Source organism: Gambusia affinis, linkage group LG19 (assembly GCF_019740435.1).
Source record: "Gambusia affinis linkage group LG19, SWU_Gaff_1.0, whole genome shotgun sequence".
Taxonomy (NCBI): domain Eukaryota; kingdom Metazoa; phylum Chordata; class Actinopteri; order Cyprinodontiformes; family Poeciliidae; genus Gambusia; species Gambusia affinis.
In genome coordinates this window covers 10063268-10080690 of record NC_057886.1, presented here as the reverse complement: position 1 = coordinate 10080690, position 17423 = coordinate 10063268, and the positions used below count along the sequence as shown (strand labels likewise).

At 39.3% G+C, this 17423-nt stretch overlaps 1 protein-coding gene across 23 annotated transcripts in view; it reads left to right on the top strand.

The window, feature by feature from the left end:
* cacna1aa (calcium channel, voltage-dependent, P/Q type, alpha 1A subunit, a) overlaps positions 1–17423 on the top strand; it is an 84590-nt gene that overhangs the window by 59023 nt on the left and 8144 nt on the right. For 7 of the 23 annotated variants that reach the window (XM_044101035.1, XM_044101034.1, XM_044101033.1 and 4 more), the window contains 6 exons: positions 5694–5799; positions 6977–7084; positions 9166–9269; positions 11770–11885; positions 11971–12103; positions 14545–14658. In XM_044101035.1, coding sequence (XP_043956970.1) covers positions 5694–5799; positions 6977–7084; positions 9166–9269; positions 11770–11885; positions 11971–12103; positions 14545–14658 — 681 coding nt within the window. Of the gene's footprint in view, positions 1–1221; positions 1319–5693; positions 5800–6976; positions 7085–9165; positions 9270–11769; positions 11886–11970; positions 12104–14544; positions 14659–17423 lie in introns of all 23 variants that reach the window. The other 16 variants (XM_044101025.1, XM_044101042.1, XM_044101030.1 and 13 more) reach the window with 6 other exon arrangements.

The window sequence follows — 17423 nt, the reverse complement described above, 5'->3', positions numbered from 1 at the left end:
TTTCATTTCAACTTCTTTTCCACCATTATCGACTTGCATTCTGAACTGCTGAGAGAATGTGCAGGACAATGCAGACACCTAGAGAAGCATGTTAAATGCACAAAATGATAACTTTTAAGATGTTTGGCCATTATAAACTGGATCTTTTTAGTTTGATTTTGTATTTATTTGTCTATCTTTGATTTTTTATTTATTTTTTTTATTTTATTTATTTATTTTTTTATTTTGCTTGCTGGCTTTAATGTAGCAAGCTACGGTTGTCCACTGTAGTGTTGCATTGTTCTTGGTTTCGGGGGTTTTAGGGGAACAACAGAAACTGCATTGACACCCTTTCCTCTTCCTCCCTTCTCTGATCAGAGCAGACACAGCTTGTTGCCTTCTGTCAAGCTTTGCTCTGCCTTTCTTTGAAATTGCGCACAAACACACGCCAACAAACATACTGAACACACACCGACATACGGAAGCAAGATTCAGTGTTTACTGAACATAATTCTGCTTTTCATGTTTTTTTGAAGGGCGATTTTGATAGTTAGCATATATAACCAATGTTAAATATTAGTTCAAGATAGTAAAAAAAATATGAATTCATCATTATTTAGCCACCGACAACAGTAGCTAAAACATTTAAAAGAGAGAGATAAAGTATTGTTGAAAAATTCTTGCAAATTCTTATTGCTTAATTCCTTTTTGAAAATTTATCAACCAGGATTTCTCTAAAACACTACTAAGAAATGTAGAACATTAATATAAATGTTTAGCAAAAGAAATTTTAAAAACCTGGCTTAAGAAAGCATACTCTTTTTTTTTTTTTTAGATTGTAGACCTGCAATTCTTGTGTTCCCTTTAAGCATTTGCTTAAACTTTTTTAATCTTTTGCACAGAAAAACTTGTATATATGCTAGACTTAGCAGAAACGTGACTAAATTCCAGTCCTCAGCTTTTATTTGCTGCCTCCTTTGGTTTCTAAGTCTCACGTTTGAGATGAGAAATATTTTACCTCAAAAAAAAACCCACACTCCCACAGACTCTCTAAGTCAAAAGCGTGTCCTCCTCGCTGTCTATTTTTATTTGTTTTGGTGAATTTCCTCCCACCTTCTCTTGTATCTTTCTAATATCCTATTTTCTATTTTCAAATCTATACTTTAACTTCATCTACTTTCTGCCTCTCTCTCTCCCTCTCCTGATTTGGTAACTGGGTGGTGGCACTGGCTGATGATGCAGTGGCAGGATCAGTTGCAGGGAAATGTATGACATGCTGAGACACATGAGTCCTCCGCTGGGCCTAGGGAAGAGGTGTCCAGCACGGGTGGCCTACAAGGTCAGAAAGGCCCACCCCCATCTCTATCAAAGCCTTTCTTTTGGGTGTCGTGGGGATTCGGGGGTGGTCTGTAAGGGAGGGATCAGGGATTTAAGCGCTCAACGTGGTGTAAACTTTAGTGTCATTGTTTTTTTGGTTTTGTTTCTGTTCATTTTCGTGGAAAACTTTGGGTCGGCTGGTCGGTGTTGTGGCCTTTGTGTGGTGGTGTGGAACTGGTGGGCGCAGGTAGCAGGAAAGATAATTCGCAGGGTTCCAGCCAGGGTGAGGGCATGTGGCGTATCCGCAGGAGGGGACGAGAAAGAGGGACCCTCTCAGCTCGTTTGCACTACACAGGCAAGCTCACAAACGCATACATTCAGAAAATATACAGAAACAGAGCGATGTCATCTTTTTTCTCTCTTTTTTTTCACCTTTTTTCCAGATATTCAGATGATGAAATTATGTGTAGAGGTTAATAACCCAAACATTTTATGGAAGGGGACCCCAATGAAGAATCGCACTCGTATGGCTTGGAAGGTCCACCAGACTTAACGTCCTCTGACTCGCTCCCTCCTGTGGATGAGGCCCATTCTCGAACATACACACTCACATACACAGAAACACAGGGAATTAGGTCACATCAACCTACACATAGATATTTTCTGCTATGTCTCATGGTAGAGAGAGCAGGAGGGCTTGTGTCAGTGATGTGTTTTCCTCAGGGAGCCTTTGGTTGCCATTCAGAAGCCGTTCTTTTTTCTGTCACCCTTCATGTAGCAGCAGCTCCAAGCCCCCGAGCAGCCTTTTTTTTCTATCTGCAAGTCCGATCTCCTCTTTGTCCTTTGGTTCTGTCGTCAATGCAGTTCTATTCTGTTTCCAGCCCCCTTTCATCTCTGAATATTGCTGCTCCCCTCCCCACACATACTCTCACCTGCCTTCTGCACGACCGATGACCACCCACTGCCACTGTAGTTTTTCTTGCTTTTTTTTTTCCCTCTGCACACACCCTTTTGTCAAATACCACAAACACAAAGAGTGACTCGTGAAATATTTCCAAAATAGAAGCGTACAGAATGGTAATCACATCCGTGTGAGCATATGTTCCCCTAACTCCTCCCGTGATCGGCTCCCATGAGAAATCACTGGCAGATCACTGTAAGCCTCCGGGGGGGCAGCTAGCCAAACAGCCTGTAGGCACAGGAGACCATTTCCATTCCCAGCCATCGCTCCTTCATCAGCAGACTTCGGGCAAATAGTGATGACATTTTTCTGTATTTACCGTTCCACATTGAATGGGACTTCGACACAGTTGCAATATTAATAATGTGTCATTCCTATCCCCATTTTATTTCCAGAGGTTAATTAACTTTCCCATCGAGATTATTGTCTTATTGGGCCATTTCCCCGAGTAAAAACCTAACCTCACAAATAAAAGTAGAGATCGATACTGTTTGACCCATACAGTTTAAGCTCTGTTGGTCTCTTTCTCAGTTATTTTCCATTGTTTCATCTGATGCACCATCACCATCTCCCTTTCTGTCTGTTTGCGTTTTGCTCTCAAACTACATTTCTTTGGAAATGTATTGATGCCTCTTGAACTCTTTCACATTTCTTGGTACTACAGTCACTACCTTAGTTGTATTTTACTATGTTTTTATTGTACACTACAAAAACAAAGTAGTGTACAGTAGCAAAATGGAAGGTAGATACGTAGTTTTCCGCATACTTTGTATATCCAAATTTGAAAAGTGTGGCATGCATATGTTCAGTCCACCTGAGTCTTTGTTCTTCATTGGCCAAACAAAGCCAGAAAGGATAGATGGAGAACATATATGAACTGCAAATTTCAAGTCTTGCCAGAGACTATTAATTAGATTTAGTTTTGGACTTTGATTGAGCTGCTCTGCCAATGAATACAGTACAATTCAGCTCTTGAGCTTCCTATTGTAATACTTGCTCTAGTGTTGTTGGGCCCCTAAAAAGTGAACCTCCGAACTACAGCGTCTTAGGCTTCTGCAGGCTTTAGCTATAATAATGTTCAAATCAACTCTGTCCAACTTCTCAACAGCTCAATGCTGTCTCCTCACCGCTATGTTCGATGACTTGGGGTATGCCAAGTCCCCCATATGACTTGTGATGAACTTACAACATAGACTTCATTTATTTATTTATTCAACAAGGTTTTTCTTCTTGCTCATCCACCAAAACTGACAGATTTGCAGAATTCACAACTCACCCAAAGTTATCATGGGCTTTTTGGCACCTTCTGATCAATATTCTCCCAGCCTGGCTTGTCAGTTTAGGTGAAATGCCAAAGATGCACATACACTCTGTAAAAGATTTAGCCAGAATACAAGTAAAAAAAAAAAAGAGTATTAACTGAAGAGTCAAGTGCTCAAAAAGTCATGTTGGTGTGCAATTTTAAGAGCCAAGAATCACATCCTGCACTATGCAAGTTTCTCTGTTCCTTCAAGACTTTTGTTGTAGCTATGTCATACCATTTTCATTTTATATAATGGGCTGAACAGTATTTCATGTCCTAAACATGCTACACTCAGGTGAACTAAAAGCAAATGGTTGCTCTGGAATTTCTCTTTAGTGGGTAGTAGTAAAGGGAGATGTATAAAAAGGCATGGCATGTCATCCAGATATTTGTTTTATGACATAACTTTTGCTTCCATTTCAATTGGGCACTGCTTTGTGTTGCTCTTACACATACAAACCCAATGAAACTCCTTGGATGTTTGTGGTTGAAATATGGCAAAATGTGAAAGAGTTTTCAAGGCATTATAAATGACCCTCCTGATAGAAAGGAAATGCGTAACCCTTCTGTTCTCCTGCCTAACAACACGACATGCGCTTTGTGCATGGTCTAATCCGATAATCTGTCCTTCGAACGTTATCATGTGACCATTTCCATACATGTGTTTTCAATCCAATTCACTTGAAAATTTCAACCCAGTTCACAAAACAATGATATAGTTAGCTCTCTTGCTTTTCACTGTTGATTATCTCTCTCTCTCTCTCTGGAGGAAAGACATCAGAACCTTCAGGCAGGACTGCTTTTTACACATACAGCCAACCAATAATGGCTTCTGTTTTTCTGCTTCTTTATAAATGCATCCTTTTTTGTTATTTTGTTTTTGGTCACTTCTTTTTCTTATATTCACCTCTTCTGCACCAGATGATTTTTCTAATTCTGTCGTCTCTCTTTCCTTAACTTTACTTTTCAGTTACAAACTTCCTGCCATTTCATGTTTCACTTTATATTCCCTACATGTGTTTAGTTTACGTTTACCCAAAAAGTTAGATATTTATGGACTAAAATAATTCCTCCATGGTGAGCTTTTCTTGATTTTTTTTCCTATTCCCTTTTTTAAAAAACAAAATAAATAAAAAACACTGCTCTCTCTCACCTATTAACCCTCTTAACCTTAATCCATTTCTCACACACTAGATCTCAACATCTAAACCAGACATGCAGCAAATTACTCATCTGTGTTAATACAATTACATTGTCTTTTCTCGTTTATTATACCAACAACCACATTGAAACAACTCAAGATCATTCCAATGTCACCAGCAGTGACTTTCTGTTCACAGCTACTCGGCTGCTTGTCCTGTGAGACATTTTGTGTGTGCGCTGCATGCTTGCATGGGGACTGTTTGTGCAAGAAGGACTTGGGGAAAGATGGAAAAATGTAGATGCACTTTAAATGGAATGTGCGCGGGGAATGCATGATGCAATGCATGTAAGGGTTTTTCACCCTTTCGTTGTCTTTTTCCACCAAAACACACACGAGCATCGTGCAGTGAGTTGGTGTCTGTCTATGTGTTGTCCTCTTCTAATACTAGTCAATGAGACCCATAGAAGATCAAACCAATAAATAAAAAACAACGTGATTTATTCCTGTAATTTCTCCTATAGTTTGTTTTTGGTTTACTGGTTTGTCAGCTGGTCTCAGTTGTTTTTACTGTGAACCTCCAAACCTTGAGGGGGAGCTCTAGGTAACACTACGCACTGCTCAGCCTGTAATGCTCATTTGTTAAACCAACCTGTGGTTACTTCTGGATGTCAGTGTTAACATGATCAAAGTGATCCTTACGAAACAAATCAGTGACTCTTTGGAATTCTTTAATGCAACAAAAGTAACTAAAATATGTTTACTGGGATTTCTAACGGAAAAGTAATTCTAATCTGAGCCATTACAGGTAGAGTTAGTTCCTACTATATAAGCTGTGCAAAGCTCCTTCAATCTGAGGACCCTTGCCCTTCCCCTTTTCCCAGCTCCCCTTCCAACCACAAACCTTGTGGTCCTGTCACCTGGAGGTTCCACAAACACTGCCTTTACCTCCCAAATTTTCTCACTGTTCACCTTAATTGGCTTCCTCACAGAGACTACTTCGCATGGATCTACCTGTGGGTGACGACAACTCGGTCCATTTCAACTCCACACTCATGGCTTTGATCCGCACAGCTCTGGATATCAAGATTGCGAAGGGTATGAAATGTTTGAAATTACTTTGTCACTAAGTTACTTCTAGCATCTTATGAGATAAGACGATACACAAAATTCGGTTCCAAAAAAGGTCAATAGATTTTTGCAATGGGTGGGCTTGATTTAAAACCAAAATTTTGAAATGCTTGCATTTTTTATAAACAAGAGTTTGAAAAATTTCAAAATGTTAAATTTGCCTTTTCATCATCCTGGAGGCGTGCTCATAATCAACAGAACAATCCCGACAATGGGGGGTTGAAGTCCACCCACCTATACCACGTCCCAATACACTTCAAGAGGAAGTCAGAAACCTGTAACCACCATGAATTTTATTATACATACAGCAACTTTGCTTGTATTTTAAGTTTTAATGGTGTTTGGGCAATTTCCCTGAGAGCTAGAGCACAAAGTCCAGGCAGAAATGGGGAAAAACTCCCAAACAAATCTCTAACACTTTGGTTCCAGAACTCCAGCTGCAGGCTCGGTGGATCAACATGTAGTGTGACAGATTGTGATTGAAGACAGGGGAGGGCCTCTCGAGTTTATTGTGTATGTTTGTGATCTGAGTGGATCAAATGCAGTCCAGACTCGATGAAAAATTACCTGTGAGGGATTCCTCTGTCCTTTTATGACCTGTTGTCAATGTTTTTTGTGAACAGACTCTGTCAATACAGCCTGCCGTACTTTAAAATAAGAGTCACAAAAGTAGATCAAACAAAGTGCCAAGCTTAAATTACACACTTTCAGATCTGAACTTTATAATAATAGCTTGCACTTACTTTAGAAGACAAAGTTCCATGGTGCACATTGTCTAAAATATTTTCTAGACTTTCACTAGGAAATATTTTGCATCTTATTCTTGTCACATATCGTTCTTGCTCCTTATGTCTTTATGTCTTACTTCATATGGCCTGGTCTGTAGATTATACAATGTATTTAGGATGTCACGTCTTAAAATTGAAAGAGTTCCAGATGGAGTCACAAGCTGAACTGTCTTACTAATAAACACCTTCTTTCTTTTTGTCTGTCTCCTTGTTTGTATGTGGTGTGTTCCTTTTTTATATCAATTTTTTTCTTTGGACGAATAATGTGTTCTTGTGTGGTAAACATTTTAAACAAAATTATTGGTTTGTACTCGCATGTTGGATGCATGCATTGGTCTTGCTACGAATATGTCTAGGTGGCATTGACAAGCATCAGATGGACGCGGAGCTGAGGAAAGAGATGATGGCGATATGGCCCAACCTCTCCCAGAAAACTTTGGATTTGCTGGTCACACCACACAAGGGTAAGTCTCAGAGTGCTGGCGCGGACACACATTTGTGGCTTGGTCCAGCCACCTTATGGCACCCAGTGCTCCAACAATGATTCACTTCACACCACCTGAGGTCGGCTTTTCTCAGTCAGTCTCTCTCTCTTCCTGTCTCTGTCACGGCTGCACCCTCTGAATCAGCTGGCAGATTCCTTAATTACATACTAACATACCTCCACTAAATAAGCAACTGCATAAAAACACAACTCTGCGCAGAAAACAAACACATACAAAAGACACCATATCTCCTATTTCTTGCTTTATCTGTGCCTGAAATCAGAGGGTGTCATACTATAGATAAACTCTCTATAGATGTCTTTTCACTCCAGGCAGCCAGAGCTTAAGTCTAAATGTGAAGTTCTACTGAGAAGATATTTCTATGCATCCCTAACTATCAACAGTAAACCCGTTTTGGCTCTTGTATTTTTTGCACCAAATATGATGCACTGTATTCAATTCCAATTTTGCAGTGCCTGTGGTATTACAGAAATGCAGATCACCGGTAGGTTATACCTGCATCTTTTTAAGGGATAATTCGACAAACAATGTGAGCTTTGTTATTAACTTCTCTGCTGCTCCACAGAAGAGGTTTTCTAAACTTGATTCTTCAGCCTTCATCCAGGATGCTTTTAGCTGCCTCCCTTGTCCACTGTCCCCTTACACAAAGGTCTCTATTGCCTTAGCAGCTCTTCATCAAGTGGTATGGAGGTCTTTCACAGTACGTGAGCTAATTACATTTATAAGATGTTGGAAGATGAGGACCAAGAAACACCAATCAACAAAAACATAGAGTATAGAAAGGGATTTAATTGCATAAACGTCAGGCATTTGATGTCTGATATTGCAGTTACATTGTTTTGTTGGTTTTTTTGGGGGGTTTTTTGTGGTTTTTTTTGTTTTTGTTTTGTTTTTTTGCATTTTGTAAAGAAGTACATAAGTACAGGAACAGCTGTAGTGGAAAACCTAAATCAGTGGTAAATGTTCCCATGTTGGAATGTGTGCTCCTTCTATTGGTACCCAGAATAAAGTTTGATAAACCTTGTATTTCTGTGCACTTTGTCCTGAGACGTTTATCTCAGTGTAAATATGTAAACATAATTTATGTCACACACGCTTAACCATGAAGCGGAAGAAATTATTTGAATGACTTTAATGCTGGAGATAAACTGGTAAATGCTTGTACTGCATGCACTGGCAAAGACTTTGATTTGGAACTGTGCTAATTACAGTGACAGCACCCCCAGAGTAAATACATTTCTAAAGTTGTTTGTGGTTCAAAAGATTGAGAAATGTCATGAGTGCATGAATCTTGCTCTTAAAAACTTGTAAAAAGTCAGAATGCATCAATACTGGCAATGTGGGAGGGACTGCATGGCATTTTGTTTAAAATAGCAAGCACTACTTACAGTGGATACAAAAAGTCTGCACACCCCTGATAAAATGACAAGTTTTTGTGATGTAAAAAAATGAGACAAGATAAATCATTTCTGATTTTTTTTTTCAGTATTTAATGTTTCATACCTATGCTGTAAAATTCAACAGAAAAATTAACAAACCTCTTGGAATTTTTTTTTTTTTAAAGCACTAAAGACCTCTTTTCAAGAAAATTTGAGCTCAATGAAAAGGGGCAATTAAGGAGCATCAAGATTATCACAACTTTTTATTTCTAGGTTGTTTTTTTTTTCATATTTTTCTTTAACAAATTTGTTTGATTTGTATTTGAATTGTACAAAATAAATGTTGCATTAATTTTGAAGAAAACAATTCAGAAATGATTTGAGTAATTGAAAAGATCCTGTTTGCATTTCTTTTGCATCACAAAAAATCAGAAATTCTAATACTATTGAGAGCCATTCAATTTGAGGAAACATTTGTAAAATATATATTTATATATCCATCTGTCAGTGAAAAGACTTATTGCTCCATCTGTGTATGTTTCTGTGTGGTAAAGCGCAGGTTGCACACTCTGTGCATGCCTCGCTCTTCTTTACCATCCTCCATGCTCAGGGCCCATACCAAAGTGTCTAATCCTGCAGGGTAACTTGTCATTCTCTCAGCAGCTACAGATTTGACGGTTGGGAAAATCTACGCGGCCATGATGATCATGGAGTACTATCGCCAGAGCAAGATCAAACGATCCCAGGCTCTTCGTGATGAACAGGTACTGCAGTCTCTAGTAAAGTAACGCCCTGCCTGCCTCTGAGCCCCCTGAATTAAAAGGCAGACTGACGCGCTGAAATAAAGACCACAGGTGTGTAGATTCGTTTCTACAAATGTGGGCTGTGACAGCCTCTGCTCCAATCGGGACTTCCCAATAAGTACAAATTAAATAAGTAAATAAATAAAAGTCACGAGAAGGACTTTGTAAATGCTCCGATGATGGAAAAAGCTTTCTGTAAACACGTTGCTGCCATCTTGTGGCCAAAGTCTGTAACAGCAATTTCGGTGTTGACGTTTTGGTGTGGAGATTTAAAACTGAACCTTTCACAAAGTTCAAAGCTCAGAATGTGCCATTCGGGTCACATATTTATATCCTCCAGTGTTGTCACAGCCCCAATGGTGCCCATACCTAAAAAAAAAATCCCTATTATATTTCCCATATTGACTGCCTGCAAAGACATTGCATCTGCTAACCTAACCTTGGACTGTTTTGCACTGCATAAAAGCATTCTCCTTTGCCCTTAAACTCAGCACTCAAACACTTGTCAAGGAAGTGGAGTGACCACTCTCTACATGATGGCTATTGTCTTTAATAATTGTTCCTCTGAAAGTGTTTGGAAATATTAGAGGGCCTATTTTTTGAGTGGAAATGTTTTACTTCTTGACAGGATTATGCTACTGTATTAGCAATATTTGCCTGCTTCACATTTTAACTGCATGTAGTAGTATGACCATTAGGTGCATTTGTTACCTCATTTTTATCCCTTTGACTCCAACCCCACAGAATTCCCCTCATTCATTCATTGACTTTAATATTTCTTCTTCTCACCAAAATGACACACTATCAAACTGTCTCCACCTCATGTGACCCATGCAACATGAAGTCAGGAGCACCAGCTCCACCTCTTGATCTCCTACTGGTCCTTAATAGAACTACATTGCAGTGGAGTGAAACTTATAACAATATAAAATGCTGAAATAAAAAAATAATAATTGTTGTCGCACAAAAACACATTCAAGTTTAATAATAAAAATGTGGAATCCTTCTGATCATAGTTGCACAAACCATTAACGTTTTAACTACAGACATATTTTAATTTGTTTACTTAAGAATTTTTCAAGCGTTATGAATAATCAATAGCACTATAACGACATTCGCTACGTACAATACGTCAACGCCAAACTGAAGCTTGTACTCACCATTTCTCCCCCTTCAACTGCACAGCTGAAGAGGTAGTAGCCGTCAAGTTAGAGTATGTTGTGATGGGAAACATGAAAAGGTTGATGTTAATTGTTAAAATGCGTTACATAATACCTCGACAGTAACTGCTGTATAAGTCAAGGTTGTCATAGTTGTAAACGTGGATCCTAGTAATTCATTTTTAAATCACATTTTGTACATAATTATTGTCATTGTCAAGTTAAAACAGCAAATGGTACACTTTTGAATGTATTCACCATCTCCACCCAACTGGCACGCACCCCGCAAAGAATCAAGCACACCCATCCCTTTCACTTCTCAAGCTCAGCAGGCAAAACTTTAAGGTAACTTGGTACACCACTGCTCACATCAGACAAAGAACCTCAACTGAAAGCTTCATCAAAGGCACCACTGGCCATTATCATTATATTTGGTTTAATACTGGATGAACAAGACAGCTTGGATGTTTCAAAATAATATTTTAACTTCTTATGGATTATAATTTTTTTTTTTTTTCATAAATTTGCACAAAAATATGAAACAAGGTGAAATATGTTTGGTCAATCATCTTACAACTTTAGAAGATGACTAATAAATAAATGGCAAAAAAGGCAGTACTTCATATTTGACTTTTTTCTTCATAATCTTCCCTAATTTATCACTCCCTTTCTTATAGTCTTACATCCACTAATCCAGAAGCATGTTGCATCTTGTTTAGCTTCTTCTGTCCATGTTCATCATTACCTGATTCTCAGAAGAAACCCAAAATCCTTTTCCAGAGTTCGATGGCTGGCTTTCTGCAATTTTTAGGTGTGTCTCTGCTTCAAACCTGACCTGAGGTGAACTGGTGAGTCATTAACAGGGGCTTTAAAACTTGATGGCATGCTGAGGAAGAGATAGAACATTTAAATCCGGGCTGTCGAAGCAGAGACAAATTTAAAACTTGCCTCAAACTGTGACACCTTGTCAACTGGAAATGGACATGACTGCCCTAGAGGGTCCCTGATTATTTTCTTTAGTCAATCTCTGGTTTCAGTAATGAATTCCTCTTTCTTCTATACCTCTACAAAGCACTCTGTTGCTTAACTTCCTGGATGTTCTCTCTTCTCTTTCATGATGTAGCTGTGGGGTATCACTTGTTCGAGAGTTACTCTTTTTTACTTTGATCCCATGGTTTTGTTTTGCCTGGCCTTGCTTTAGGCAACTGCCTCCTTTTTGTTCCTGCTCTGCACCTTTTCCCTGCATTTCCCTGTCAGTCTGCCTGATAGCTGGCGACGGCCATGTTGTATATCTCAAACAGAACCGAACGCCATTACTGTTTCAGCGCGTGGAGCCACCAACCCCCTCCCAGGACGGGGGTCCGGGACTCAACAACGCTTTGCCTCCGCCTGAGACAATAGATACTGGCAACGGCTTGTGAGTTCATAAGTCCTTTTGATGCACTGTTATTTTTAAAAAAGAAAATCAAAGCAGGAAGATGTGTTTTCTATGGGTGTCACAGGCCGGTGGAGGGCGGGATCCCCGAGAGCCAGTCCTGGGTGACGGCTCGTGCCAAGAAGATGTCCCAGAAGGTTGGCAGCTGGAGCCCTGAAGGGCACTCTGAGGATGGCCTAGGAAGCATGACCAACTCACAGGTAGACGGCTTTAAAAGACATACCCTAGAAAACCTTTAGAGCAATGCACAACCCTACATAGTTAACATGCGTCCTCATCAGGTGCAAGTTTGAGTCAGTGAGTATTTGACATTTTAATGAACTCTCAGTTAGAAGTCGCCATGGACATGAGTATAATATATTGATGTTTGGTTTATTATGAGGTTTGAACCATTTTCCCAGAAATAAGAACTGCATGAGTTTGAAATTATTGACGCTTCTTTTTTAACAAGTTTAAATCTATTCGTACACTCACCAGTCATTTTATTGGATAACAATTATCAGAATGGGGAAGGAAGGGGATTTACGTAATTGACCTGAAATCATGATTGCTGATGATAGATGATAGATACCGTCACATCAATCTGCTGATGTGACGGTATTTTAAAGCACAATCATTTCAGAGTCCAGAAAAGAAATAATAACCAGCTGGTGGCAATTGTGTCTAAAACAAAATACCTTGTTGTTGTCAGAAGAAAATGGATAGAAGTAGAACCTTGAAGCAGATGAGCTACAGCAGCAGAAACCTATAGCAAATGGTGCTACTGCTCAGATCAAGAAGCTGGGGTTACAAGATGCGCTGGCTCAACAAACATGGATAATAATAAACTGTAGAAATTGGTCACATAGGTCTGAAACGTGATGATTGTTGAAATAATCTCCAACTAATGTAGTTTAATCATTAACTGATGTATGCAGACTGAATATCTGCTGCAAAAACAACACACTTAGAGCAGGTATTAGGCCAAAACTGTGAAACTGTGAAAACATATATAAATTTTGCATTAACATAATGAAACACCAGACTGTAAATATGTTCTACCCAGAACTCCTCCAATGGCAAAGTTTCTCCCATTGAGAGCCTTTTGCAATGCAATTATTTATCGGTTAATCCAAAAAGTCATAAACAGATCAATCCTTTTTATAGCTGCAGATGCATCCTTTGCTACACAGCGATAGGAAGTGTCACTGTTTCAAGTTTCCGCACACTGTACCTGCAGGGCTTTTTTTGGTACTGGTGGTATAGTACAATGTACAGAGTGGAATAATGCAAACAGAGCATCACCTCAAAATTGACACAGAGATCCCAAACACAAATCTAAAGTTGTTTTGAAATTGATGAATCTTCTGAAATAGCCTCAACCTCAAGGAAATTTTAGTGAAGGTAGAGTGCAGGTACATCTCAGTAAATTGAAATATGCACTTTGATTAGGCTTGTTAATCCTTTTGTAAATAATATTTTAAATGTTTTTTTACGTAATTTTCTATTCTTAAATGGATTGATTTGATTAGCCGGCGCTGTAAATCTGAAACTAAACCAAACCTACAGTACAGACCAAAAGTTTGGACACACCTTCTAATTGTGTCCAAACTTTTGGTCTGTACTGTATAATTGAGGTAATATGAAATATCCTTTGTTCCATGCCTAAATGTTAGTTCCCCTTAGTTTCCTATGTCTGTTGTTATTTTTCTACTGTATAAAACAAAGCTACCTCGGTACAGAGGGGTTGACAGTTCTTGCTGGACCATTCTTACTTGCTTTTTGTCCTTGCTAAATCATTTCCAACTATGATCTTATTTGCACCAAACTTAAAGTTTTTTTTTAACTGTCTCATCTTCAAAGTCTTTCGCGTCAGTTGTATTGTTTTTCAAAATCTTTCTGTATCTTCCCTGAAGCACACAACTACATGCATCGATCTTGTGTTTGTCTTCAAAGTGACTCATGTTCATGTTTGTTGTGCTCCTAGATCTAATCAGTGGCGTCTGCATCAGATTTAACAATCCCTCCATACTGACTGACAAAGGTCTGAAACGGTTTCAACTGACATGTGTAGTTCAACCGTTCCTCCAAGTCAGATTTTGATATATATTTATATACGTATAGTATAAAAAAAAAAAAAAAACTAGACTATCACATCAACCCACATCAACATTGTTGACAATTTTGCATTGTGTCAACAAACACTAAGATGCTTAATTGGGCATTAACTCCTCTGTGTGCAAACTAACCTTTAACAGCAGTTGTCATTTTCTTCACAAACTTTCTTTGCTGCCTGCAGTGTGTCACTATTGCATCTGGATAACTTTATTGTTGTTTGTCTCATAAGTCCCTTGGGCTGCACATGCCTTTCTCCTCAAATCCATTCCTGCTATTTGTCATTAAAGCCTTTCAACAAGGAAAAGATCTCCTCCCATTGTCCACTCAGTTGAGTTGACAGGAGCTTTTGTTTGGAGTGTACTTCCTGTCATTCCGTGTTTAAATTTCAATCGCTGTGCCAGTCGGCGCCAATACATATGCTTTCCAAATTCTCCCACCCTTAAGCTCTCTACTGTACCAGATGTTTTCCAACTGTTCCCCTACTCCCTGTTAGCTATCATGGCAGCCAGTTACACCATCTCCTGCTCTCCTGCTCTGTTTACAGACGGTAGAGATGAGAGAGATGGGGCAGGATGGTATCTCGGATACTGAGCAATTTCCGCCAATGGAAGGCCACGGCAGGGCCGCTTCCATGCCCCGCCTCCCAGGCGACAACCAAGTGAGCAGCATTTCCACCTCTCCACTGTCTTCGTATTTTCTCCCCCATCATGTGCGTGCTTCATCTGCTTTTATTTAGCACCATTACATTTTACAAGGTCTGCGTACAAAATTGCTCCTGACGTTCCAGTCTGAAGAGATTCTGGGGACATGTTAAGACAGCGTTGGACAAATTGCTGCAATTGCTGGTTTCTGTCTTACTTCCATGTTTAATCAGAAACAATCAGTGTGTCCAACTGTCATGAAAGTCCCTGACCATTAAGATATTTGTCTGGCTAAAACATGGATGCGCTAAAACATAGAAATGTTTTACCAGATGCTGCCTACTTGCTAGAATTCTGCTCAGCAAGTCTAAATCAGACCTCTTAATGTCAGTTTATACTTTCATCTGCATGATGGTGTTTAATCATAATTTCCTTGTTTTTTTTTTTATCTCGCACTGTCATCCATTTTGTCATCATTCACGTATCAGTGAGTGCTCTGGTTGTCATCCACACAAAAAGCCTTTTTGAACACGTACACGATTCCCTAGCCCAACTTTTTATTTAGTCCTTCTTTGCCTAATTGTCAGGACCCCTACCTAACGAATTCCTTATTATTTTAGTTGTGTTTTATTAAATTGTTTCTTCCCTACAGGCAATGGTTTATTACTCACTGTTTGGAATAGAACAAGCTTAATGCTGTGTAGTTAAACATGTGTGGGGGGGGTGCAGGTGTGTGTTGTGCATGTGTGTGCTTTGCAGGTTTTCTGTGGTCTCACTGTTTTGTGTGCCCTCGGAGTCACGTCGGTCCTGCTGCTTTGCTGTGTGCTGCTATTTGAGATCAAAGTGTACATATTTGTGAAGGCAGATTCATACGTGTGGGTGTTTTGCCCACTGTCATCGCTGTGGTCGCCAGTGTGCGGTTGTTTTTGTTCCTTCAGGCACTCAAGAACCAAAACTGAAGTGCATCTTTGAATGCTTATGCAGAGATATGGTGCTTTGCAAAATATCCATAGCATTTTCTTTCTTTTTTTTTTTTTTTTTTACATTTTCTCACATTAGAACCACAACTTAGTGTTTATGTGAAAGATCAACGCAATTGTGAAGAGAAAAACCTCTCCATGATTAAAATTATCACCAAAACATTAAGTACAAGATTTTCACAATTGTCACAGATTTTGAAAAAATTACGAGTTCACCCTGACAGACTTTTTTTTTTTTTTCCTTGACTGAAAAACTGAGGATCTCATGCTTAACAAGTTTTCCTGCTGAAGATTCACTCACTGCAGGAGTTTGAAAAAGAACTAAAGCCAACTGAACGTATCAAGGTCTCATAGAAATTCTTGTGAGGGAGACTCTTTCAAGAAACAGACATGCTGGTAGGTGTTGATAATAAAAGACATATTCAGACTTCAGACAGACTATTTTGTTTTTGTCTTGGTTAGCTGGATATCTGTATTTTTGGAGGTAAAATTGGGCCATAAATTGCAGCTTGTCCTCGGCTTAAATTAAAATGTATGGAACTTTATGGAAATGATACTTGGGATCCTTGGGAGGCTACCAACTTCACAATTTGGTAGCCTCTTTGTGTTGGTCTGTCACATAATATTCCAATAAAACATTGTCACGTTTGTGATTGTTAGGGGAAAAAGTTGTGTCAATATTTTTGCAAAGTACTCTATATTTGCCTGACATGATAAATTGAGATTAGGCTTTCTAACAGACTTAGAGGAAGTTAGGCTAACAAATTCCATTTAGCCAATCAAACCTGCACCTTAGTGACGATTTGAGTGTCACTGTGGCACTGTTGTAGTGGACACCACTCCCTGTGTTTGTATTAAGTGTTGTTTCTTTCACCATCTCTGCTGCTTTGGTGTCTAATCTTTCCCTCCTTCTCTTTCTGTCTCTTTCTCTTTCCTTCATTGTGGCCCTCCATCTTTGTCTGTGCTGAATCTTTCCCACTAACATCCCTTTGTTTTCACTTGTTTTTTGGTGTATCCTGTCTCGCTGTGTTTCCAACTGTCCTTCTTTCCTTTAATCGTCTCCTTGCCCCTTTCTTGGTTTTATGGGTTTGCTCTGTGTGTGACCATACCTCTGGTGTATTTGTGGCTCTGTGTATGTGTGCGTGTGCGTGCGTGTTTTCTTTGTGCTCATCCAGCAGCGGAGGAAAGGGAAGCACCGTGGCAGTAACCTCAGTGTATGTACCCTGTCTTCTGTTGTTCGTTCCTCTCAATCATTCTCAGCCTCTTCGTTGATTTATTTTTTCCCCCTCTCATATGTGATGTCTTTATGTTGTGTCTATCATGCATTATTATAGGGGAAGGTTATCTGAGAAGGAGTTATAAAAGCATGAAATATTATGCCAGCCCAGTTTCCAAACTGGTAGAAGTGGGTTCAGACTTTACAGTTTGAAGTTTGGAATTGGGCAGAAGTTTGCCTGACCCCTCTCCTTAGCTATTTTTCAATCTATTTTCTCTGAATCTTATGACTCTGTCTCTCTTTGTTCACCTGCTGCCACTGCTTTGTTGCTGTGTGTCCTCAAGCCTGTCTGCTTAACTGTAGCGATGTTGACGGTTCCCCCGTTTGTACCCTAGTCTGCACTCAGCATTGCTCAACCTGCATGCAAGAAACTTGAGGGGAAAAAAAATGTCTCAAACAAAAATGTGAATGCATGTTTGCTTGAGAGAGATGGAGTATGAAATTGAAGGACAATTAGAGCAAAGGAATTCATGAGTTGTTAAAAGTACTATATTCTGCTGACATATTTTGCTGTCTAGAACTCAAA